General features: G+C 48.9%; 2 protein-coding genes across 2 annotated transcripts; one reads left to right on the top strand and one right to left on the bottom strand.

The window, feature by feature from the left end:
• The first annotated feature begins 699 nt into the window (after positions 1-699).
• Positions 700-6,081, top strand: LOC120708490 (protein FATTY ACID EXPORT 3, chloroplastic-like). The gene is made up of 7 exons (XM_039993775.1): positions 700-1,156; positions 1,524-1,914; positions 2,115-2,282; positions 4,665-4,711; positions 4,819-4,856; positions 5,447-5,533; positions 5,672-6,081. The coding sequence occupies exons 1-6, from the start codon at positions 917-919 to the stop codon at positions 5,529-5,531; spliced, it is 969 nt and encodes a 322-aa protein (XP_039849709.1). The 5' UTR covers positions 700-916; the 3' UTR covers positions 5,532-5,533; positions 5,672-6,081.
• A 937-nt stretch (positions 6,082-7,018) lies between these two features.
• Positions 7,019-8,251, bottom strand: LOC120708489 (probable WRKY transcription factor 66). The gene is made up of 2 exons (XM_039993774.1): positions 7,783-8,251; positions 7,019-7,642 (listed from the first exon to the last, which is right to left on the bottom strand). The coding sequence occupies exons 1-2, from the start codon at positions 8,043-8,045 to the stop codon at positions 7,057-7,059; spliced, it is 849 nt and encodes a 282-aa protein (XP_039849708.1). The 5' UTR covers positions 8,046-8,251; the 3' UTR covers positions 7,019-7,056.
• Positions 8,252-24,909: the final 16,658 nt, after the last annotated feature.

Below are 24,909 nucleotides of genomic sequence, written 5' to 3'. Positions count from 1 at the left end.
TCAAATAATGGCGGTTACGCTTAATTAAATGTTTTAACTCGGCGGGTCTATCACATACACGGGCTGGGGCCACATCTGGCTTACGGTCATCTGGTGCTATCAGCCACTTGCACTCACGTTTGTTTCTCCTTTTGCCCGTCGTGTTGTGTAGCACCACCACTTGGGATGTGGAGTGCGATGCTTTTTTTTCAACTGGACGGTGCTCCGGCGATGCAATTGCCATCCTAGCCTCTGCCGTGTGCCCTGACGGTGTACGTAAATGTAAAATGTTCGATTTGAGGAAAGTGTATTTTGCTGTATCTATACCCGCGTCGCGCAAGACCTCCAGACAAACTTCGCAGCAGTAACCCAAGTGTTCAGTGACAAAAAAATGTTATATTGACTTATTGAGCCACAGCCACGTGTCATAGCAAACCCACAGTATGTTAGTGGGGTCCGCAGTCCACACACACACACGAATTCAACAAAACATAAGCAGAAATTTGGGCGGCAGCGGCACACCCTGATCACAATTCACAACAGCAGAACAAGTTCGTGACAGGAGCAGCGGCTTGGCGGGGAGCGGAGGGCCGGAGACGACAAACAAAAATCTAGGGAGCTAGCTAGCACGGTGAGAAAATCGGAAGACACAACCATACGATAGCCGCCGCCCCACGCAATAAACCCCCCGCGCCTGAGCCGCGAGCTCCGGCCCACCAAAACTGGCCGAAAGCCAAAGCCCCCTAAAACCCCCCCTTGGTGCCATCCGCCCTCCGCCGCCTGGCCCCTCCCCTCCCCTCCGCCTTCTCCTCCCCCGTTCCATTCCATTCCTCCCACCCACACCACCACCTCTCCCTCCCTCCCCATCTCCTCCGCTTCCCGAGGCGGCGTGTCGCAGCCGCGGGGCGCCCGCCCAATCGCCGCCCGTCCCTCCTCGATGGCCACTTCTCTCCTCCACGCCTCCGCCCCGCTGCGGAGCAGCCCCACCCAGGTGGCCGCGGCCGCCTTCCACCCGCTCGCCTCCGCCCCGGCGTCCCTGCGCCTCGCGCGCTCCTCGTCCTCGTCGCGCCTCCGCCTCCAGGCCTCGTCCCTGGCGCTCTCGGCCGGCCACCGCTTCGACGGGAGGGGCGCGCCCCGGGGCCGCCGCGTCGTCGCCGCCTTCGCGGGGGAGGAAACCGTGAGTCAAACCTTCTCTCTTTCTCCTCGAGATCCTCGCGCGTGCTGCTGCTCCCGCGGCGAGATTCCCTCGTTCGCGGGCGTGTTTGTTTCGTTTTTTCTTATCTTAATCCGCGTAGTTTCAGTTGGTTCCGGATTTTCTCTGTGCCCCCTCAAGTGCTCGCACATTTTGGACGAATTCGTTTATTCGCTGCTCTATTTGACTGCTCTGAATGCGATGAGTAGGGTATACTTGTCATAGGGTGTTGTAATCTCGATTACTGGATGGGTCCCTTCCGATGTTTTGATCAGTTTGTTATGATAAATTTCGTGATTCCTTGACCGAGTAGTTTTGGTGCTCCAACTATCTATCCCGCTGCTTGATTCAGGAGGGTTCGGAGGCGGGTGATGACAAGGATAACGGCAATGGGGAAATAAAGCCCGAGGAGGCTCAGGAAGCTTGGAAGGTAATGCTGGAGCAGTTCAAGGCTGAGGCCCTGCGAATGCAGGCGCTCTCAATGCAGGCGTATGGTGAGTACTCCAAGAGGACAAGGGAGGTGCTGTTGGAGGCCGCTGATAAGCTGAAGATACAGGCAGATAAGGCGCAGAAGGACCTGAGCGTGATCGCTACAGAGGTTGGTCAGGAGGGACAAGAGTATCTAACGATGGCAGCCCAGAACTCCCCAGACTCGATCAAGGATATCACAGCCACGTTCAGGGCTCTTGGAAACTTGAATTGGCCATCAGAGTATGAGGATTATCATGTGGGCATTCCCTTCGGTATGTCAATGCTCCACGTGGGTGCAATTTTCGGTGCAAATTATGTTCAGTCTCTGAAGTTGAGAAATTGTTATACAGTGAAAGGAATTTTCAATGCTAATTAATTTTACTCTCTGCCATGCTGTCAATTAGCTGTTGCCATAACTTCATACTGACTGGTAGGGTTACAGTTGTTCATGCACTTGCATTGTCTCCTGTAGGTACCTTTCTCACCGTAGGGGGTTTCCTCAACTTCATGTTGACTGGAAGTACCTCTGCAATTCGTTTTGGAATTGTTCTTGGCTTTGCATTGTTGGCTCTGGGTATCTCAAGTTTGAGATCACAAAGAGGAGGACGTCGGCCTCGTCTTCTGCTGAAAGGGCAAGCTGGTTAGTTCATTTCTACCATCATCTTTGCCTTTCTGCAGTTTCTCTGTGCTTCCTCGTGATCTGGGAACATGTGGGGAAGCATCTTAGTTGTCTTTAATTTGTCCTGAGATAGAAGAGAACACAGAAGGATCGCTTGTGGGTTGTGCAGTATCAAATTTGGAATGTTAGCTTCCACGAGACAAAACTAATATTTGCTTGATCAACTAATAAGTTACAGTATCTTTTTGGCTTGTTCCTAGAATCTAATGTGCCCTTTTCAAAGTTTGATGTTCTATTATGTTCACCTAATTTTGTTAATTTGTTAGGCATAGGTTACTATAATATTTCTATTTTCTTCCTATATCTTGTGCTGTCGGGGAAAGTTCTATATATACTGCTTTAGTAGCGTTGTTTTTAGAGAGGTTATAATCTACCGTTCAGTTGTGCATAATCAGATTTCACATAATTCTAATAAAAGTAAACTCAGTGGCTGCTTCCTACCATGAATTGTTACTATGGTTTTTGTAACACTGGATTGAACTTTCATGTATCCCACGTCAAAAGAACAGAGGTTGATTTTCATAAGGTTTTGTAACTTATAATGAATATTTTAGGTTAATTTAGTAGTAATGAGAATATTGGTAAAGCATAACATTTATAAATTTGAAAAATTCTTATGTCCAGTTTCATGTGCGAGTTGGACTTACGAACTACTGCTGTTCGTTATACAACAGACCTACCATTCTACCATTTGATATCTAACCTTAGTATCGTGATTTGAACTGGGTTAAAGTTTATACTACCATATTTCCATTACTGTTAACAAAAAAACATTGTTGTTATCTGGGTACCTTGATGTCGGTACCCCAGGACTGGGGTACCCCCTCTTGCTGTGTCTAGGCAATGGCCTTTGTAGTTATCCTTGACTACATCCAAACAGCTGGACCCCTGCGGTCCGAAGTCCTGTTCTCCCGACAACAATCCGGAACTGTTCCACGACTGGGGAAGGTCCGGAGACGCCACGTGTCCCGGGAGAGGCAGGCACTCAAACGCAAGTAGCTGGGGCTCCGGACCTCCTGAGGAGTCCGGACCCCCGCGGAGTCCCGGACCCCTCATGGGGTCCTGGACCACCTGTATAGTGACCGGACCCCTCTCTGAGGGAAGAAGTCGACGCCCTGCCTCGGGGCGGTCCGGAGCCGACACGTGTCTACAGGCACAAGGCCGCTTACTAAGCCTCACCCACCGCTGCATTCATTGTGGTAGGTGGACGTCCGCATTGTTGTAGCAGAAGGCGAGGCGTTTCATTGACCAGGGGACACTATTGATCGCGTATTACCAAGGTAGTGGAGCCGCTGGCGCCGCCCACGCCACGCCTGCCAGTCTGCCATAGCAGATGGATACGACGGCTCGGTTTCGCCCATTATGACGCTTACATAATAGCCTCAGCAGGCCACGCCGCAAGCTACGCTACTCCAACGGGCACCTAGCTGACGGGACAAGAGAAGACCCCCTGGGTCAGAAGAGCAGCAGTACGCATATCGGAGGAAAAGATTCGTAACCACTGTAGTCTTTTAAGTACTCTGCGCAGTATGCTGCACAGCACGTTGGGCCCACTTGTCGGGGCCCAACGTCCAATGTATCCGCTCCCCCTTGATCTATAAAAGGAGGGGGCGCCGCTAGAAGACCTCAGGCTGGGTGAGTGCCAAGGCCAGCAGAGGATAGGTTCATACACACCACCAAGAACAAAACATCTCCCAGTGGACGTAGGGTATTACGCTCCGGCGGCCCGAACCACTCTAAATCGTGTGTTCTTGAGTCCTTGTCTCAGCGTAGATTCAGCCCCATCGCCTAGTACTTCCCCGAGTACTCCCTCACGGGGAATAGGCGGGTGCGCTCCGCCACCCGGCTGTGGGTACCCCTAGAAACCCCACGACACTTGAGTTTGGATGAGACTTCTTTATTGATCTATTTGGATGTCATAGTGCAAAATTATTAACTATTGGCCAGGTACATAGCATCTACCATTCTACCATTTGATATCTAACCTTAGTATCGTGATTTGAACTGGGTTAAAGTTTATACTACCATATTTCCATTACTGTTAACAAAAAAAACATTGTTGTTATCTCGGTACCTTGAGTTTGGGTGAGACTTCTTTATTGATCTATTTGGATGTCACAATGCAAAATTATTAACTATTGGCCAGGTACATCGCATCTGAGCATTCAAAATGCTCTGTAATTATTGTATGATGTTATGTTTATGATGGTTAACTATTCATCATGAATTTGGCTATATCTCAGTACAGATTTACTTGTCAAATTGTCACTTAAATTCTTATAAGCCATAAAATTGTTAGGCTTCTAGCTAGTAATTTGATGATGTTTGACTTGTGGTCTGCAGCTATTGCTAGTATCATCTTCTTCAGGGAGTTTTCAGTTCTACTCAAGGTATACTTTGTAGCATTGATAGCGACTGTATCAAAAAACAAAATTATGATGTTTTCTTCTTATGCTCTTAAGTATTTAATTTGAAATGTCCTTTTGGTACCCTACAGAGTTGCTGGTTCCCGAAAATTTTCATGGTCCTCCTCAGGTTAGTATAATTGTTTGTAGTATTATATATTCTCGAAACACTTAGCAGTTTTTGATAATGTTACTTGGATGAGAAGATCTTGTTATCCATTTGCATTTGAACTTTCTGGTAACCAGTGATGTTCAGAACTTCTGATAGATAACCTCTCAAGTATATTGTCTCCTAATAAATGAACTGTCTTTCTTGATCCATTGGTATTCTATCTTTGTACTACCCCCTGTCAATATTTCAGCGTTATAGCAGTAAAAGCATGACTAAGGACATGATGTTTACTTCATTCTTGACTTTTGGATACATTTTCATGATTTTTTTCCATAAAATTTTCTGGTGTGCATTAGTGTCTATCCTTATCCTCCCAAAACATGAAGAACTTTCCTTTTCAAGCATGGATACATAATTACATATTAATGATATGATACTTGATGTCATACTGATCTCATAGATGGATAGTTGGTTATGGATCACTCTTTATCAACTTAGACATCTTGTAGCTTGTGCCAGTTTTTTATTTCCTGTGTAGCAACTAGGGCCATTTTTTAGTGCACTGAAATAAATAAGATGTATGCGACTAATTTTGAATTGTGCTGCAGTGGCGTGGTGGCAGCCTTTTACTTTTACCGCATTGCGTCCGGTGCTCCCAAAGATCTCAGCAGCAAGAATGATTCTGCGAACTAATGGTAACTTTGATTGACACAATGATCACTTGGTTCTATGTGGTTTGGTTTCCCATGTGCATTGCACAAACATACTATACTACTATTACATCATCTATACACTTTGATAACCTAACTAGTTCAATCACCTGCACTGTGCAGCACTGGTATGAATCAGATGGCATCCGGAAAGTTGGACTTGGAAGATTATGAATCAGATGGCATCCGGAAACTTGGTGTCGTGTCTTAGTTGTCACAGCATGGTGGCACATGGATTCAGAAGAACTGCCTGCTTACTCGGCCTCGTTGCCCGCATTCCGTTCCTTTACTCATGTAATATAGATGGTAAGCCAGCAACATTAATAAATGACCTTGAAAGGTCATGATGTAGGTAGCTGTTTCAGTTTGTCTGTTGTTTACTGCATGGGGAAATAGTTGCGCTGTAACGTGTTCAATGTTTAGCGGAAACTGTCAAGCAGTATTCTTTTATGTAGTTTGTTGCTTGCATTCAATTACATCTGGTGGATGAGAAGTTGGTAACAATCAGAGGCATATGACCCCTTCCTGCTCTAGTTCTGTTACAATGAATTTAACGGGCCATGTGCTGATATGCAATTCTTACACGTTTGGAATTCTATTTGTTCATTGCTTGTTCTACAAACGTCTGCACAAAAAAAAATATGTTCTCAAAATGCCACGAGCCGAATATCGGCTCATTCGTCCTAGATACCTTACATTTTCTCGCAAAAAAAAAGATACCTTACATTTCAACACTGCTGAGCTTTGCGCTGCGCAAATATGCTCCGCTTTCCCTGCGTTGTCTACTAGGATAGATGGATCCAAGTCTGTCAACACAGGTGCCGAGAGTCTCAGGCCCAAACAGTTCCAAAAAGGGTCAGTTGGATCCATGCCACTCCAATTTTTTGAAATTGGATCTCATGTTGAAAATCATGCCATTGAGTGGCATGATTTTCAACATGACACCCAATTTCACGGAGTTGTGGTGGCATGAATCGAATTTTCCCTTCCAAAAAACATCACGTCGAATGTTTCGACACATGCATAGAGAACTAAATGAAGTTTATTTACAAAATATTTTAAATGGATGGGCTGTAAGTCGCGAGACGAATCTAATGAGTCTACTTAATCTATGATTTGCAACAGTGATGCTACAGTAACCATCCGCTACTTATTAATTAATCATGAATTAATTAGCATCATTAGATTCGTCTCACGATTTATAACTCATCTGTGTAAAAAAGTTTTGTAAATAGATTTCATTTAGTATTTCAAATTAAGGTGTGCTCTGGGTCTACGGCAGCTTCTCTCCAACAGAGCCTGAGAGAGACTCTGCCTGAGCCTGACTGGGCTCGTGGGGTTGCCACTCATTACTGCTCGGTCGGACGTTCTACTACAGCGACAGCGACGGCGACGGCGACGACACATCCAAATCTACTGTCCTGCCCGGATTGGGCACATCATTCACAGCCACAGCTGAGCTGAGCTGAGTTTTTTTTTTTTGGTTTGAAAACTCTGAGCTGCTAGAGCTACTGAAACGTAGCAATGCGATGGAGACCAGCGAAGTCGAGGGGATCGTTGAGGACGGCCTCCCAGCCGAGGCACCCGTCAAGGAACTCCGTCACCGGATCCGAACCGTAGCAAGGAGCCGCTCCGATCAGCTCGTCGATCGTCGCCGCGTCGTGCCACTCCCACTCGTGCGCGTGGGCGCCCTCGAGCTCGAGCCCCGCCTCCGACGACGGCGACGCCGAGACCGACGGCGGCGACCAGCCCCCCTGCTGCCCCTGCGACAAGGACGCCGCGTCGGCGGAGCCCAAGGAGCTGGAGCCGAAGTCGACGACGGCGGGCGGCGGCGCCCCTCCCTGCGGGTGGCCCGTGGTGGCGCCCCGGCACGTGTGCTCCCCGTAGTAGGCGATCTCGTAGGCCGCGGGGTGGTCCCGCGTCCGCTGCACCCGCCGGGTGGCGTTGCAGCCCTGCTGGCGGTGCGCGCAGCGGTAGTAGAGCCTCGGGTGCTTGCGCCCGTTGATGTCCTTCTGCCCGTACTTGCGCCAGATGAAGCCGTCCACCGTCGTGACGCTCGTCACCACCTCCTTGACGGCCTCCGCGCCGCGACCCCTGCGAAACCGAGCGCCGGAGCGATTTGTTAGAAACGCCGCCGCTTCGTGCCAATCCGCCCAAGGAAAGGCTCTACGCCTTTGCGCGCGGTTCACGACCCGATCGACACGTACGGTGGTTGGTCGGTCTCTGTCTCTCACCTTCTTTTGGGCGGCGGCCCCGGAGGAGGAGACCAGGCTCCTGGCGCCGGCGCTTGGTACTCGGCCGCCTTCCTCTTCCGGGCGCCGCTGGTGGCCCTGAGCGCGTCGATGACGCGGCCGCAGCAGCGGAGGATCTCGGCGGCGAGCTCCTGGTGCGGCGACGCCGGGGACGCGGCCCGGAGCAGGTCCCCGAGGTGCTCCGCGGACTGCTGCCCCATGGTCATGAGCTCCAGCACCACGGCGGCCGGGGTGTCCAGCGCCATGCTGAGCCCAAGCGTGAGGCTGCTGCGCTCGCTGCCTGGGTGCGTCCGCCGGCCGGGCTGCCTCACGCACTCTCGCGGGTCGCTCGTCGGCTTCCCACCAAGTCCAGCACCAGCCACCAGGACTGCAGGACAGGTCGTCTCTGTGGCCAGCGGGCTGGAGCCGCCGAAAGCCGAGGAGGGCGCGCGGAGCGAGATGCGGAGCCAGTGAGCTGCCGGGTCGCTGTATTTATAGGCCGTCGCGGCTCGGCGACGGGCAGGGGAACGAGGCCGCGGGGAAGCCGCAGGAAGCGGTCAGCGAAGGAGACGAGAGGGGGGAGGCGCTACGCGACAAGGCCCACCCTGCTCCGCTTCGCCTTTTCCGGGACGCAGCGGGGGCTACTGTGACGTACGGTGGCCGAGCTCGAGCTACGCCCTTGGCGTCATCCCGGTCACCTACCACCTCCGCTACGCGGCATGCCGCTGTTTTGTTTGCTCCCGGACCCGGAGCGGCACGGTCTCCTATCCTCCCCAGATCCTCTGGTGCCTCTTGGAGCTCGAGAGAAGCCAGCAGCTAGCAAACTAGGAGATGTCAGCGCTCTGGCTGCTCGGATAGATTATGGCCGGAAAAAGTCCTGATTAGATACGGCCTCGCACGCGGGGGCGACCCGAAGCCCCGACGACCGTCAAACACTCAAAGGGACCATAAAATACATACGTGGACCGTGTACGGTGTACGTACGTACATGCCCCCGAATCCCGATCGATGCCGTGGTGGTTAGTTGGCCCCAAAACGTGTTTTGCGACCTTGTTTACGCCACAATTATACGTAGGCACGCGAGTAGGAGGATCACCATCACATCACATGGGTTCGGTAGTGTTGGAGCTATCAGCTCGGTTCAGAGTTCCAAACAGCCGAGTCCTTGTATTATGCTCCAGTGATCCCAGTGCCGTATCGCTCCTATTCTAATTCTCCCCTCGATCGGTTAGGCTTAGGCCCCCGGAATGTGCCGGACGCGTGAGCGGTCAGCGATTCCGCGGTTGCCGGCGCTTACCGGCCGAGCGCGAGAGCGAGCACGGAGCCGCGGCGACAACGACACATGCACGCATCGGCATCGCCTACGCGCGCGATCGATTCCGAGCGCTGGTAAAAAGAGAGAAAAGACAAGTGTCCCGGGCGGGCGGGACGAGATCCCTTTATTCCGGGGAGGTCAGCGTGCAAGCACACGGTTCCGGGAATCCGATCAGGTTTAGTAGCTATCAGCCGAAGGTTCACCTATATCGAGTTCAATGTACTTGCGGGCCGGCCGGGTGGGGGAAAAGCCACCCTACTCAAGTACTCATTTTACATTGTGCAAACTATAAAGCTACACGTATAAGCTACGGGCCGGGGTTCTCAAATAACCACGTGCATTTAGCATTCTTATACTACCTCCGTTCCAAATTGTAGCTCGTTTGACTTTTTCAATACTAAATTTGATCACTCGTCTTGTTCAAAAAAATTCATGCAAATATTATCAAATTTAAGTTATTGTTGAAGATCTTGTATTGATAAAGCAACAAACCCACAACAAAAAGAAGTGATACTTTGTACAAATTTTTGAATAAGAAGAGAGTGATCAAACTTGAGTCAAAAAAGTCAAACAAACTATAATTTAAAACGGAGGGAGTAGTTCAACACCAGTAGGGTTTATATATAACTCAGTTGACGCATGGCCTTTTTTGGGTAATTCTGTTTTACTTGCCAAAGAGTTTTAGAGTTTGGTTCACTCACAATCGTAAATCCTCGTGCTACCGCTTAGGATGCACTACTACAGGTATGATTTATGCAAGCTCCTTTTTTTTATGCAGTTGAGAAGTTATCTCTCGCACTTTCACAACGCGTGCTATCATTCTCATGATATGTCTGATAAGATGTGTGAAGCTTGAGGCTAATTATATATTTTTTTAGATATAGATTAAACCGGTCTCTATACCTACATAGTGGATACATACAACTAAAGGTTATAAGAGTTCTTAGACTATAAAACTCAAAAAAAGGGATTTCACAGATACAAGAAAGCTCTAAAAAAAGAAAGGTTGGAGACTAAAATTCAATCTTCTTCTTCTAGAAAGCACAGAAAAAAGAACTCCGTCTAGTACACGGTTGCGAGAAGATCTCAACATCGCCTCTACGGAAGGAGTGGCACCAAGAGGAATCGATTGCCGTTAATCTAGATAAATGGTTCCTCGTAATTTTCCAAAAATATTTTTCACGTGTGTGTATATATATTTTTTGTTAATCCAGATCGATTGCCGTTTGCACGCGACAGGAAATATGCGCTCGAGAGGGCTGACTTGATGAAGGTCGATCGGGACGTGAGAACACTGTTCACACACGGTCTTCTGAGAATCTAACATATATATTACGGGGACTCTAATGCTCGCGTAGCGTGATTAGGTACCGTAGGACCAGCCACGCTTTCTCACTTGACTCGCCAACATGTGCGCAGTCACCTCGTTCTGGATTCTCTCGTCAAAGAAATTATGTGGCCGTGCTCATCACTGCCCTCTCGATTCCTTTGCTTTCAGTACTACTATACTACTACTTGACCTTATTCTTATGTTTTTTGCACATGCTACGATTACGTAGACGCTGATCAGCTGATGTTTTTTTTTCTTGCATAAAATTAACTCCCGCTGCGGATGGTAGTTCAATCTCTTTGTTGTTACTTCGATATTACATATGTGTAGTTTTAGATATTTTTTTCTAAATACAACTAGATTCATCATGAAAAGTAAATTCATAGTAATATATTTTTATTTAAAATAATACATCTTTATAGAAATTATTGAGATGGTCCAAATTGTACCATGTAGACGGTGTCGGCATTTGTGATCGGGAGGGAGTACAACCGTGCAAACATACTTGATGAGCGCTCTTGACCTCCGAAGAAGCCGGGTCATTAAGGCCATCAAAGGCTCTGTTTTGTGCGACACGTGTAATGCTTCCGCCAAAGTAGCAACATCAATGATTGGGCTCCTCTACGCCTCTGCTTCCAGCCAACACACCAAACCAATCCGGACACTGGAAGTGCTATCTCACCAAGTTGCCAAAATCCATAACCGCCATGCATGTACTGTTAGGGTTACAGTTCGTTCTGTGCTAGCTACCATGCAATTCTGTAGTTGTGTACTTCATTTGCAGACATCGTTAGATGTAGCAGCTGCGTTGATTTTAGAAAAAACAAACATTAGCCAGATCATCTGTGCATGATCTTACTATACTAGATTCTTAATACAGAAAGGGGATATAAATACTGCTACAAACTGCAGACTTTGACCCCTTTTTTTTTCAAGGAATTGACCCCTGGCCGAGGCTCGCTTTTGCTTGCATCATCCACCGGCCGGCAGCAATGCTTTGACCCAGAGTAGTCGCGCAAGGTTTTCACGTCCACTTGCGCGGATGGTAAGACCATCTTAATTATTATAGAACCTTCCAATAGAATTCCTGATGCGAAACAAGACAGTTCCACCTCTAGTTAGTTTCACGCATACGCACAAAACTGGGCTCAAAAGTCCCATTTTTAAACGACTAGACGATCATGGTCCGGGCAAGAAATCCGTTCGTCGTCTATTTTCGTGTTTTTGACCAAAATCGATCGATGTAGGTCGGCAAGTAAGAGACGGATACAGTAATATACACTCTTAACTATAAACAATTGGAAACGTACACCGACCTGGGAGAAATTCTCTTCCGCTTTTGACCCAGGCACGGTGTTAGGAAGTACGTTAGTATAGCAACATAATTTCCTCCAGGAAAATGAAGCACCATCTTCTAGAGCTTGGCCCATACGTCATTGGATGGCTGAATCGACGAGATACTCCATCCGTTCTAAACTGGAGGTCGCTTTATTAGTTCGCTCTGAGTCAAATTTATCTAATTTTAAGTAAGTTTATGAAAAAGTATATTATCATTATTATTAGATCAAACAAATTAAATGCGCTGTCAAAAAACATTCTATATCTAGTAGTCAAACTAGTTTGATGTATATATATCTAGCGGATCGAGCGTTGCTCGATTGGTGCGACTCCCAGCTGGGGAGCGCACCCGCCCGGGTTCGAGCCCAAGCGCCTGCACGCTGGGGCGCGGCCCCTCTGCGGCGCGTCCCAGGCCGCCTCTGGTGGCACCAGCGGGCCCCTCCGTGGTCTTGCCTAGTGAAAAAAAATACATCATTTGTAATTTTTTTTCTATAAATTTTGATCAAAACTAGAGAGAAGTTGGACTTATGACTGAGCTTAAACCACTTGCAATTTAGAGTATATAGAGGGACGGGTACTTGCATTGCGCAGTCATATACGCGGCATTTTGGGACCCAAGAGTGATTGGCGGAGCCTAATCAGCTTAATTATCAGTAGTGTTAATGACGTACGCGCCAACACGCGTTCCAGCCGGTAGAAAGCAGAAGCTCATAGTTTGCGGTTACTAAAAGGCAAGAAAGCGACGTAGCTCACATCAAGGGACGATAAAGATATTACTAGCTAGCTCGTTACTTTCCCTTTTGCATGCTAGGTCTTGGTCCCCCTTTGAAACGGTCAAGAACTACTCCAGAACCATGGGGCATGAGCTGCGTCCGAACTGTATCCAGTAATTAATTAACCAGAGCTAGCTGCTGTGTGCTGTGGCTGAAAGGGGTAGGGTTTCGATCAGTTAATTGGTTCCAACGGCGACATGTCATGGAGGCAGGCAAAGCTTATCCCGTGAGCGGCGGCAGATAGAACTGCTACTGTTTTAGCAACGCGGGGATAGGGTTCGATCCGATCCCCTTCTTCAGAGAAAGCTATAGCTAGATTCCAGAACGATCACTGGTCTGGTCATCAATAATGATCTCGCCGCAGCAGAAGAAAACCAAGAAAGCTTGGAGGCGGATCGGTGAATGGCTTGGTGCATGGACAGGACACTATGACAGGCATGCTTGCCATGGATGGCCATGGCCTCCGATCCGGATATCCCCATCGATCGAGAGCAAGGAAACTTCTAAAAATCGCACGGGGACCCGACCCGACGCGATCAAGCAACAAGCAAGCAAGCGCCTCGCTGGCCGCAGCAGGGCCGGCCGGCCCCGATCGAGCTGGCGCGCGACCATTGCTTGGCGCATGCAGCCGCAGTAACTGGCCTGGCGGTCAATTAAAATCATGGAGCTAGCAGTGACGACGATCGAGCGCAGGAAAACGTGTCGCGATAGTACGAAGAAAAAGAAAGAGGCAACACGGATGAGTGAGCGTGAGCCTATCACGGATAGGCTGGCTGGTCCTGCGGCGGCGTCGTCACGGCTTAATTACTTACCTTTTCAGGCGCAAGTAGCACGACTGGTGGGGTTTCAACAGTGTTGGGTTCAATTCAGCGAATGCTCGCCGGGCCGGGGTTACGGGACACAGCAGGTACGGTCATCAGTTCATCAGGGGTTAAAGAAACGGACGAGAGAGGGACGGGCGGCTAAACAAGCAAATTACGGTACGAACCAGTGAAAGAGCGGGGTGATGACGGGCAGTATCTGTATCTGCGTTGTGGAGATACGGACCCCACATCTCGCAGCAGTACTTGCAGAAGTTGTCAACATTTATTCTCCTCGGTGGAAAACGGAGTCGTCGTCAAATGTCAACGCGCGCGCGAGCTGTACGTACGTCGTGTCCGTGCTGGTACATTGACCCCAAGTTCGACCGTCTTCTAATAAGGGCAAATAGAGACAACTTATTAGGTACAGTGCTGGCTTGAGTGCTACGAAACCTTGTTTGTTTTTAGATCAGAGACTAATATAGATAGACAGCAAAGCTCCGGTTGCTGCCCTGTACTATATACTTCTATTTTGCACGAGTATATACTGCATGCGTTCTAGTAGCAACTAGTGGAGGAATAACAAATTTAGTCAAACAAGAAAAGTTCTATGGCTAGATTTTCTTTAAAATAAGTACGCACACTAATAGAGTATATGCTCCAGGTTGAAAAATATAGTTCATTCATTTGTCAACAAAAAGTGGGCAAACAAAGAAATTTACCTGATATATCTACATGATCTTAATTTGTCTCCGATCCACCGACGTAAAAACACGGATCTTTTGATTAATCACGGAAGGATGTCTTTTGGGAGCTTTTCACTAATCGTGCTTTAGAGTATACCACGCGATGTGCCCTTAATTCCGTAAGTTGTTTTATGGGCTTTGCAGTTTACATAAATTTGTATAGTCTTCGAGGTGAAGTTGTAACGACCAACATCTATAAAATTGTACTACTGAAAATAGAAAAAAAAAGTGTATTACAAAAAAAAAACGGCCGGACGAGAGGGACGGGCGGCTAAACAAGCAAATTGCGGTACGAACCAGTGAAAGAGCGGAGTGACTGTAACACCCAGGTGTTAATCAATTTTAATTAAGTTTAATCCGGGGCATTAGTTTCGAACCTAAACACTAAACCATGAGTTAGCAAAAATTCATGTCAGTCTGGGCCGAACCGGTCTGACCGGTCGAGGCAACCGGTCTGACCGGTCGAAGCTGATCAACCATTTTGGGACCACATCATTTAAACCACTCTCCTCTCTCTCCCAACCACTCCCTCATCCTCACCACGCCCAGCTCAGCTCCTGCCCGAGCTCTCTCCCTCTCATTCCCTTACCAAGTCCTAAGCTCTTCAATCCTCCCCCTCCCTTTGATTTCAAGGCCATGGGAGCTTCGGATTTGCGTAGGTGATCCTCTCCTCCATGTACTCCTTCCCGGGGTGAAGAGGAATCCAAGTTCTTCGTGGGGGAGAAGCCCATTCAAGGTAAACAAGCTAGGGTGGTTCGATCATCTTTTCTAGGTGATTATAAGTGAATCCCTTTGGTCAAACATCTCTAATTGTATTCATGAACTAAAGCCTTGAAGGGATGTAGAATTTGGTGGGCTCGTTAACTCATCCAAGGTATTTCACCTAGGGTTGGGTGAATCCATCCTTCTAGAGGATTTTAGTCGATTTCTTTGGGTCAAGATCATCTATATGCACCTCTGAACTAGTGCCTGGAAGGGATTGAGTTTTGGTGGGCTAGTTTAGCCGCGACTTGGGTTCTAGTTTTTGCACTGGTTAGGACCGGTCTGACCGGTCGGAGGGACCGGTCTGACCGGTGGTGTGGCTGGGTTAAGTGTGACCGATCTGACCGGTCGGATCGTCCGGTCTGACCGGTGGGGTGTTGGCTGAGAGGGTGAAAGTCGGGGTAGTTGGTACAATTGGTTAGAAGTTAATTTTGTTGTTGATTACTTGTAATTTTTACAAGTCATGAAAGCATTCTCTCATATCATATGCATATGCACACGTGTAGCAGCCGCGGCGGAGGAGGTTGTGTACGAGGTGGTTGCGGAGCCACAGGAGCCGCAGGGGCAAGCCCTGCAGCAGGGGGATCGTGGGGAGTCGGCCCAAGGCCCATCTCACCCTAGCACTGAGCAACAAACTAAAGGCAAGCCCCGGTGCACATCCTATTATTTGAAATTATGACACTTATATATATATTTATTACTTGTGCATTACGTTTCAGGAGTTGATTGGAACCCTGGTTGCATGATCCCTAGTTTTCCCTGAATTATACTAGCATATATAGGACGATAGAAATGCTATGCTTAATACTTCTCGATAGAAGTCGAGTGACTTCTTACACTCGTGAGATATAGGATACTTAGAAGTCGAGTAATTTCCGGTTACTCGCGAGATATAGGTTATATACTTATATACAGTACCTGAGCTGTTGAAATTGACATGGAAATATGAGACCGGGCGGGGAACGATGACGATGTATAGGTATGGCAGCAGGACAGGGTTCCTGGGTGTCTTAGCCCCGTCCGAGTTGATTGAGGACCGTACCGTTGTTGGCCCTGCTGATCATGATTGAACTATACTAACCGCATGCCGGGAGTAGGAGGTAGTCAAAACCGGTAAGCCTAGTGCTACCTCACTTTGAAAGTACAGGACCCCATCTCACCTCCTGGGGTAGTCGAGTCGTCGCGGAGAAATGGGATGCATGTATTTACTTTTGGTGGTCTCACGTTGAGCTCGGCTGACCATATGATGGTGGGGCGGTCCTGTAGTTCGAGGCGGGGAGGAGAATGGTTGGTGCGTGTGGTCCGACGGGGCTTATGCGTGCCGTGTTGGTTAGGTCCACCTTGCAAGGATTAAATCGAATCGATTCGCCGTCAGTCGCTCTCGGATATGAGCACTTTGGTCACTGAGTCACATCGTAGTGCTATGATGGGATGATAAGTTATATGTATATGAAGATTATTACCTTGAATTAATATTCATTGCACCACTATGTTTGTTAGAGTTGGTCTATGCAAATGTTAGATTAGAGTTAATTTATATGTAATTTGGGGCTAAAATCATAAAAGTAAGGAATTACTTTAGTCGCTTTTCTGCAAAATAACCACCAGCCAAATGCCTTGCATATCTAGGTATGTGGGCTAAGTTATACCCACTGGTCGGGTAAGTCTTGCTGAGTATTAGTTGCTCATGGTTTGTCGCTACCCAAATTATTTCAGGACCTCAGGACGTCGACTTCTGCCCCTGTTGTGTCAAGTTCATCCGTCGGGATGCAGAGGGGTGGCAGATCGTGGAGTGAGACCCTTAGATTAGGGAATTGGCGGGTTACACGCTTGAGGGCTGAGGGTGCAACCCCTCTGTTTTGCTTAGACCGGTCTGACCGGTAGTTCACGTGGGGAATCCATGCAGACCGATCTGACCGGTCGGTTGAACCGGTCTGACCGGTAGTGCAGTGACTGAACACTAAATTAGTTGTAGGTTGCTTTCCGTTTGAACCTGGTTTCCTAGTGTAAAGTTTTAAATTATTTTATTTATGTAAACTTTGTAAAACTACTGTATTTGAACTGGGTTTGTAAGAAGTTGTGTATTATTTATGTCGTGTTGTTCTATTTTTAAGTATATTGTCGTGCTTGTACCATCTGCGCCCACTGTCGCGTAGGACTACCGGTGTTGTTTCGATTGGGCCGTGGGTTTAGAAAGGATCTCCAAATTAAGCCGTTAAGTTAATGCGCCCGATGTGTTCAAATGACGGCCATTACGCTTAATTAGAGTTTTAATTTGGCGGTTCTGTCACAGCTGGTATCAGAGCCGAACCACACTGGGGGTGGTACGAGCATGACTAATTTTCAGATATTACAAATTAAAAATGAAATTCTGACTTAGGATAAGAGTAGTTTAGTAGTGTGGGTGGGAATTATTCGTAGTAAGCCCTATATAGTTTATGTTAGAGTTTTAGTTAGATGTCCCGTTTTGGTCGAGAGGTTGGCGCAGGACGTGCATGCATCATGCTGTTTATATTTCTTCCAGTTGCATATATGAGTTGGTTTAGGAGATCGTGCATTATATCATGCATCATGGCATTTATTATTTTCAAATTGCATTTGAAGGTTTGTTTAAGGGGTTGGCACACAACTTTAGATCTAAGAGTAACTTCTGGTAGGGACCGGTCTAATCGGTTGAGCGCAGACATAGGCCTCCCAGTTGTGTTCAAATGATTTGTTTCTTGCGATTTCTTCTATGATTCGGATATTTGTTGCGGTCATGATTATTTTTATGTAATAAAAAATGTAACTAATCCAATCATGGTTGAATGCAAAATGACAGCACCCCCGAACCCTCCTGATTTGGCCCAGGCCATTGCAGCCATGCTCACCGGACGAGACGAGCAGACGGCACTCCTTCGGGAGATTGTGGAGCAGGGCAGAGCGCAGCGGCATGAACATTACCAACAGCCCGCTGTCCCCAGATATGAGAAGTTTTTGAGCACTCAACTGCCATTGTTCCACAAACAGATGAGCCACTGGAAGCAGATAGCTGGCTCCGGACCATTGAGTCCAAATTCACTATGCACCCTTACAATGATGGGGACAAGGCAGGATTTGCAGCCCAGCAGCTCAGGGGTCCCGCACGTACCTGGTGGGACAATCACGTGGCCATGTTCCCTGAAGGTACCCGGTTCACCTAGGCACAATTTAGAGAAGCATTCAAGGCGCATCACATCCCTGCAGGGGTGATCAGAAGGAAACTCACGGAGTTCTTAGCCCTGAAGCAGGGTAATAATAGTGTGATTCAGTATGCCCAGGCCTTCAACACACTGTCTCAGTACGCCGGTTATCATGTGGATACTGATGAAAAGAAACAGGCGTGTTTCCGGCAGGGGCTTAGCAGCAAGCTCCAAGACCGCCTGGCCATGATCAAGTTTGACACTTTCAGTGAGCTAGTCAATGGGGCTATCATTCAGGAGGATGCACATCTAGCTCACAAGGCGGAGAAGAAGAGAAAGGCACCGGCAGGGGGATCTTCTAGCTGTGCTCCTTAGAGGTTCTGTCTGGTGCAGTCGGGCCCACAGCGAGCCCTTTTTCAGCACCAGCCACAACAGCAGTAGAGCTATCGGGCACCTCAGTACACACAGGCACAGGGGACTGTCAGACCTCCTGTTCCTCAGCAGATTGAGCAGAAAGTCTGGGTGCCGCAGCAGGGGGCGCGTCCCAATTTGTATCCATGCTACAACTGTGGGCAGATCGGTCACGTTGCACGTGACTGTCAGATGCCGCCCAAGCAAGGACAGCAGTCAAGTCAACAGAACCAGAAGGGCAAGGTAGCTCACTTTAAGCCAGGGCAGGTGCACTACACTACCCTGGAGGGCATACCAGAGGGAGCTCCAGTGATGGTAGGTACGTTCTCAGTTAGCGATCACCCGGTTACCGTATTATTTGACTCTGGGGAATCTCATACATTCATTAGCAAGGAGTGTGCCATTAGGCTGGGATTGAAAATAGAAAACATGCCGAGTCCATATAATATCCATTCGCCCGGGGGACAATTGATTACCAACCAAATTGTCAGGCGAGTGCCTCTCTAGATACAAGGGAAAAGATTTATCGCGCATCTTATAGTACTCCCAACTCAAAAAGTGGATATTATACTTGGCATGAACTGGATGAAGGAACAAGGAGTTCTTTTAGACACTAATGCACATTCTGTGCACATAAAACCATCTGTTCATGATTCTATGACCTTAACTCTGAGGGACTATATGCCCTCGACACTTATTCTGAACCAAGTTGAGGTCAAGAGCCTGGCTGACATACCAGTAGTACGTGAGTACCCAGATGTATTCCCGGATGATTTACCCGGTATGCCCCCAGATCGTAATGTTGAATTCATCATTGAGTTACAACTGGGCACCGCACCGATTTCTAGAAGACCCTATCGGACACCACCCAATGAGCTGGCGGAATTAAAGAAACAGTTGCAAGAATTGCTCGATAGAGGCTATATCCGTCCTAGCACGTCGCCTTGGGGCTTTCCTGCACTATTTGTTAAGAAGAAAGATCAAAGCATCAGGTTGTGTGTGGACTATAGACTTTTAAACGCCATCACCATCAAGAATAAATACCCGCTTCCCCGGATTGACATCCTATTTGATCAGCTATTCAGGGCCTGGGTATTTTCAAAAATTGATCTCCGCTCTGGTTATTATCAGATAAAGATTAGAGTTGAGGATATTCCCAAGACGGCCTTATCCACCAGATATGGGCTTTATGAATATCTGGTCATGTCCTTCGGGCTAACAAATGCCCCTGCTCATTTCATGTATCTCAAGAACTCAGTGTTCATGCCTGAGCTAGATAAGTTTGTCGTGATTTTCATTAACGACATTCTTATATATTCCAAGAACGAAGAAGAGCATGCAGAGCATCTCCGCATTGTGCTTCAGCGCCTGCGGGAACACAAGCTGTATGCCAAATTCAGCAAATGTGATTTCTAGCTCAAGAAAGTCTAGTTCTTGGGCCACATCATCTCAGATAAGGGGATTTCTGTTGATCCTAGCAAGGTTCAGGATGTCCTGAATTGGAAGGCTCCCACCTCTATTTTCGAGGTTTGGAGTTTCCTTGGGCTAGCAGGTTACTATCGCTGGTTTGTACCGGACTTCTCAAAAATTGCCAAGCCGATGACTGAATTGCTCAAGAAAGGGGTGAGGTTTATATGGGACGACAAATGCGAGCGGGCCTTTCAGACCCTGAGAAAGCTATTGATGTCGGCCCCTGTTTTGGCTCAGCCAGACATTACTCGGCCTTTTGGTGTTTATTGTGATGCATCAGGTACGAGTTTTGGCTGCGCTCTCATCCCTGTTTTGGTTTAGCCGATATTACTCGGTGTTTGACATTTAATGTGATGCAACAGGCACAGGACTTGGCTGTGTTCTTATGCAAAATCAGCAAGTGATTGCTTATGTTTCACGAGCTCTCAGGCGGCATGAGGAGAATTATGCTACTCATGACTTGGAGCTAGCAGCAGTGGTCCATGCATTAAAAATATGGCGGTATTATCTTCTGGGTAATCCTATTCATATATATTCAGACCATAAGAGTCTCAAATATATTTTTACTCAGAGCGAGCTGAATTTGCGCCAGAGACGGTGGTTAGAGTTAATTAAGGATTATGACCTGGAGATTCATTATCACCCGGGCAAGGCAAATGTTGTTCTGATGCATTGAGTCGCAAAGCCTGTTGCAGTTGCATCTCAGCTACAGTGGTGCATGCAACCTTATGCCAGGAAATGGAGAAGTTAAATTTGGCTATTGTATCTGAAGACACGCTTGCTAATATTACCCTCACTCTATGTAACATCCAAAAAAATTCGCTAAATTAAATCGTGCGATAACTAGTTTCAAAACCTAGTGTTCATCGTTGAGCTCAAAGTTTTCCATAACCCCTTTTTGTGTCGGGAACTCTCCCATTTTCCGCCCGATCTCCCGATCCCTGTTGGACCCAACCCCGACAGCCAAATCCTCCGCCCTGTTTCCCCCTCGACCCGCGCGTCGCGCTCACGCGCGCCCAAGCACCGCGCGTGGCCGACCGGGCGCTGGTTCCGGCGCGATTCCCTCCCCCTCCTTTTTTCTCTCTCTCTCTCTCCCATTCTCCTTTTTCCTTTTCTTCTTTTTCTTTCCCTCCCTTCTTCCCTCCTCCTCTGCCGCGCGGCCCGACCGCGCCACCCCTCCCCGCTCTGCTCCGCTTGGCTTGGCCCCGCTCCTCCTGCTCGGCCGCGCGCACGCCGCCCGGTCCCCGACCTCGCCGCTCCCGCGCACTCCGCTCGCCGCCACCTCGCCTACCCAGCCTGCGCGCACCGCCCCCGGCCCGCCCGTGCACGCACACGTGCGCACGAACGCGGCGCTCGGCACGGCGCGCCGCGACGTCGCTCGACCCGCCACCGGCCGCCTCCACGCACGCGCGCCCGGCCTCTGCTCGCTCGCCCCGCGCGCCGTGCTCCACCCCAGCCCGCGCACTCGCCACGCCTGCACCTCCTGCACCACTGCACAAGCGCTGCCGCCCCGCCTCGCCGCCTGCACCGACAACCTGTGCACGACGACCTTGGCACACCGCCGCCGCCTGCCACACGAAGCCGCCCCAATACGACGCCGTGTCGCACCTCACCATGCCCCACCCTGCTCGCCCAAGCACGCCAGCCCAGCTGCCCCGCAGAGCGCGTCGTCAACTCCGTCGTCATCTCAGCGCCACCGCCCGCACGCCGCGTCGCGACGCCGGAGCGCCATTAATGGCCGCCCATGGACCTCGCTAAGCCGGCCATCTACCCCGGCATCACCACCGCCTTTCTTGCCCTATAAAAGGACCGCCCACGCCGCTTCTCCACTCCACAGCCACCTCCGCCACCCCAGCCCTCCATTTCTAGCTTGCAGTGCCGCCGTTTGCCATTGCCGCCGCCGACCACCGCGGAGCTCCCCTCCCCACTGCTCCTCGGCCCGAATCGAGGTAGGGAATGGCACCCCCATGGCTCCCTGATGCTCCTCCCTCTCTCCTTGATCGCCACCGCACCCCCAGAAGCGCCGGCCCGAAGCCCCGCCGCCCGCTGTCGCACGCCGTTGCGGCCAGGCCGCCCCGGGCCACCTCCGCCCAAGCTACGGCCGGGGATCAACCCCGCGGGCTCCCCTCCTCCTTTCCCCTCTACCCCGAGCCGCCGCCGAGGCCCAGAGCGGCCGAATCGGGCCGCCGCCGGCGCCGCTCGACTCCTCCTCTGTTTCCCGTGGAGGGAGGAGGAAGAGAGGGCATATTTGCCCATGGCCCCTCCCCTTTTTTGCTATTTGCTAAAGAACCCCCCTGCCCTTGGCCTTTTACTAATAAAGCCCTAGCCTTTAATATATTTCCAAACAAACCCTCCACAATATAAACTTAATAAAAATTAGGACCCTACCCTTTTCCTGAATGACCCAAGCTTTCCCAGTAATTACAACCAAGTCCTTTCCTTTTCAAAAATAATTTGCAAATGAACCCTCGGACCCCTAATTAACCCTTTGGCCTATTATTTCATGCACCAAAACATCTCTGATCGACCCAAAACTGTACCACGCCGCATTTAACTTAATTCCGGCCATGCCATTCAGAAACCACTCAAAAATATTACTCTGTACTCCATATTTCATGTGTTCCCGATTCGAGCTCAACGATAGATCTTTATTTCTGTGTATTGATGGTGTGCTTGTTTGTGTACGCTGTAGACCACGGAGTGAACGAAGGAGAGCCCGTCAATGAGCAGTACTGTGAATAGGTGAACAAGGACCCGTTCCGCGACCCCGAGCCCGAAGGACAGGACATCCCAGAAGGCTTTGAAGACGGCAAGTTCAATCCCATCCTTTGATGCATGTTTCTGTCCTAGTCTTTATAAACACAACCTAATGGCCTGCTTTATAAAATTGCATATGTTTTGCTTACGTGAAAACACGGTTGGATAGCCACCCTTGATTTGTGATGACCATTCCTTGACCACCTAGATTAACGTCTGATTTTGCTTTGACGTTAATCGATATTAGAACGCTTAGGACTTTACTCATAATACGATTTATTTTATAAAGAAAATGTGTGCGTGTGGGATGGGATAAATGTGGTGTTTTTGTAAAGAAAGTTTAGACGGGATGGATGGCATTTCTACGGATTTGCCGTTTGGTGTGCTCGTGCCATTGTGGCAGGGCAAAGAAGGGAGGTATCCATCTTGTTGTGTCTAAGGACCGAGTTGGTGTGTCATCTCACCTAACTCCACCCTCGTGCAAACCACTCGACCGTTGAATGGGCAACGGCTTAGCATAAATCTCACTAGTTAATTTGATAGCCATCAGGAGAGCTGAGAGCAACGGGTGACTAAGGAGTAGGGATAAGCCCCGAGTGACTTATGCCTGGTTATACCTCAGAGTTAGGTTGATGACCCCTTGGTGAATCCCGTGATGGCTAGTCAGGCTTAGCTAAGGTGGGTAATGGCTATGTTGGGATCTACACCGACACTTCGGTGCTCGTGTTGTGGTACCCGCTTGTGGGTAAAGTTGCACACCTCTGCAGAGTTAAAAGCTATTCGAATAGCCGTGCCCACGGTATTGGGCGAGTTACGGTGTGGTCACATAACTAGTGTTTCATCGGGATGGGCTGGTGTGAGTTGTTTTGGTTCAATGTCCGGCAGTTGTGCCGTGTGCTACGACGAACGGGGAGTCCGGTAGCAGTTTAAAACTTAAACTCTGTGTTACTCAAAACAAAAACTGGTTTCTGAAATGTTTTCTGCTAAATAAACCCCTGCATAAAATTTAGCTTTCTGCAAATTAAACCGTAACCTTATCATTGCTTTACCTGAGCATGTTATTCTGATATAACCCCCTCCGTGGGTGTGGTTGGACTTGCTGAGTACGTTTGTACTCACCCAATTCTTACTTTTTACAGAAGAAGACCCAGACTTCGTACCAGACGACGCCGAGTAGGGTTATCGTCCTACACCCAACCTTGCCTGTGGAACCGGCCCTGTTCGAGATGTTTTCGCTGACGCAGTACTCTGAGCCCGAGCTAGATCCCATGTGGGTTGCGCTCTGGTGTTATGTCGTAGCTTGGTTACTTGTTATTATCATCTGTATCGAGTGTCCTCCTCGGAGGTTTGTACGGTAATGAACCATCTGATGTAATAAATGTGGCATCAGCCTCCTGGGACTGATGTTTGTATCACATTTAAGTTCTCTCTTATGAGGGGACGCCTCACAGGGCTTGCCTTGCGTCTGCTGCTCAGTACTAGGGTGAGATGGGCCTTGGGCCGACTCCTCGCGACCCTCCTGCTGCGGGGCTTGCCCCTGGGGCCCCTGTGGCTCCGCAACCACCTCGTATACGACCTCCTCCGCCGCGGCTACTACACGTATGCATATGCATATGATATGAGAAATGCATGCACGATTTATAAAAATTTCAAGTAATCAATACCCAATTAAATTTCCAACTAACTGTGTCAACAACCACCTATCTACCCCTGCTCAGCCCAGCTATACCGGTCAGACTGGTCCACCCGACCGGTCAGACCGGTCCCCCTTAGCCTACCGTGATACCGGTCAGACCGGTCCCTCCGACCGGTCAGACCGGTCCTACCCAGGCCAGAATCTAGAAACCTTGGCGCGGCGAAAATCGCCCACCAACTCCAAATACCTTCTTGGATCTAGTTCAGGGGTTCACGTGGATGCTTTCGACCAAAGGAAACCACTCAAAACCTTCTAGAACAAGAAATCATTCTTGCAGAAAGCATGTGGGTTGCGGTCTGGTGTTATGTCGTAGCTTGGTTACTTGTTATTATCATCTGTATCGAGTGTCCTCCTCGGAGGTTTGTATGGTGAGGAACCATCTGATGTAATAAATGTGGCATCGGCCTCCTGGGACTGATGTTTGTATCACATTTAAGTTCTCTCTTATGAGGGGACGCTTCACTCTAACACTTCGGGATCAAATTGTTGCTGCTCAGAGAAATGATGTGGGCATGGATAAGATCAGACAACGGCTCGGTGAGAATGATCCTCAGGTTCAATGCTTTCATCA

This window comes from Panicum virgatum, chromosome 5K, assembly GCF_016808335.1.
Source record: "Panicum virgatum strain AP13 chromosome 5K, P.virgatum_v5, whole genome shotgun sequence".
In the NCBI taxonomy this organism is placed as follows: domain Eukaryota; kingdom Viridiplantae; phylum Streptophyta; class Magnoliopsida; order Poales; family Poaceae; genus Panicum; species Panicum virgatum.
Note: the sequence above shows the minus strand (reverse complement) of the source record. Positions and strands in the feature narration are given on the sequence as shown.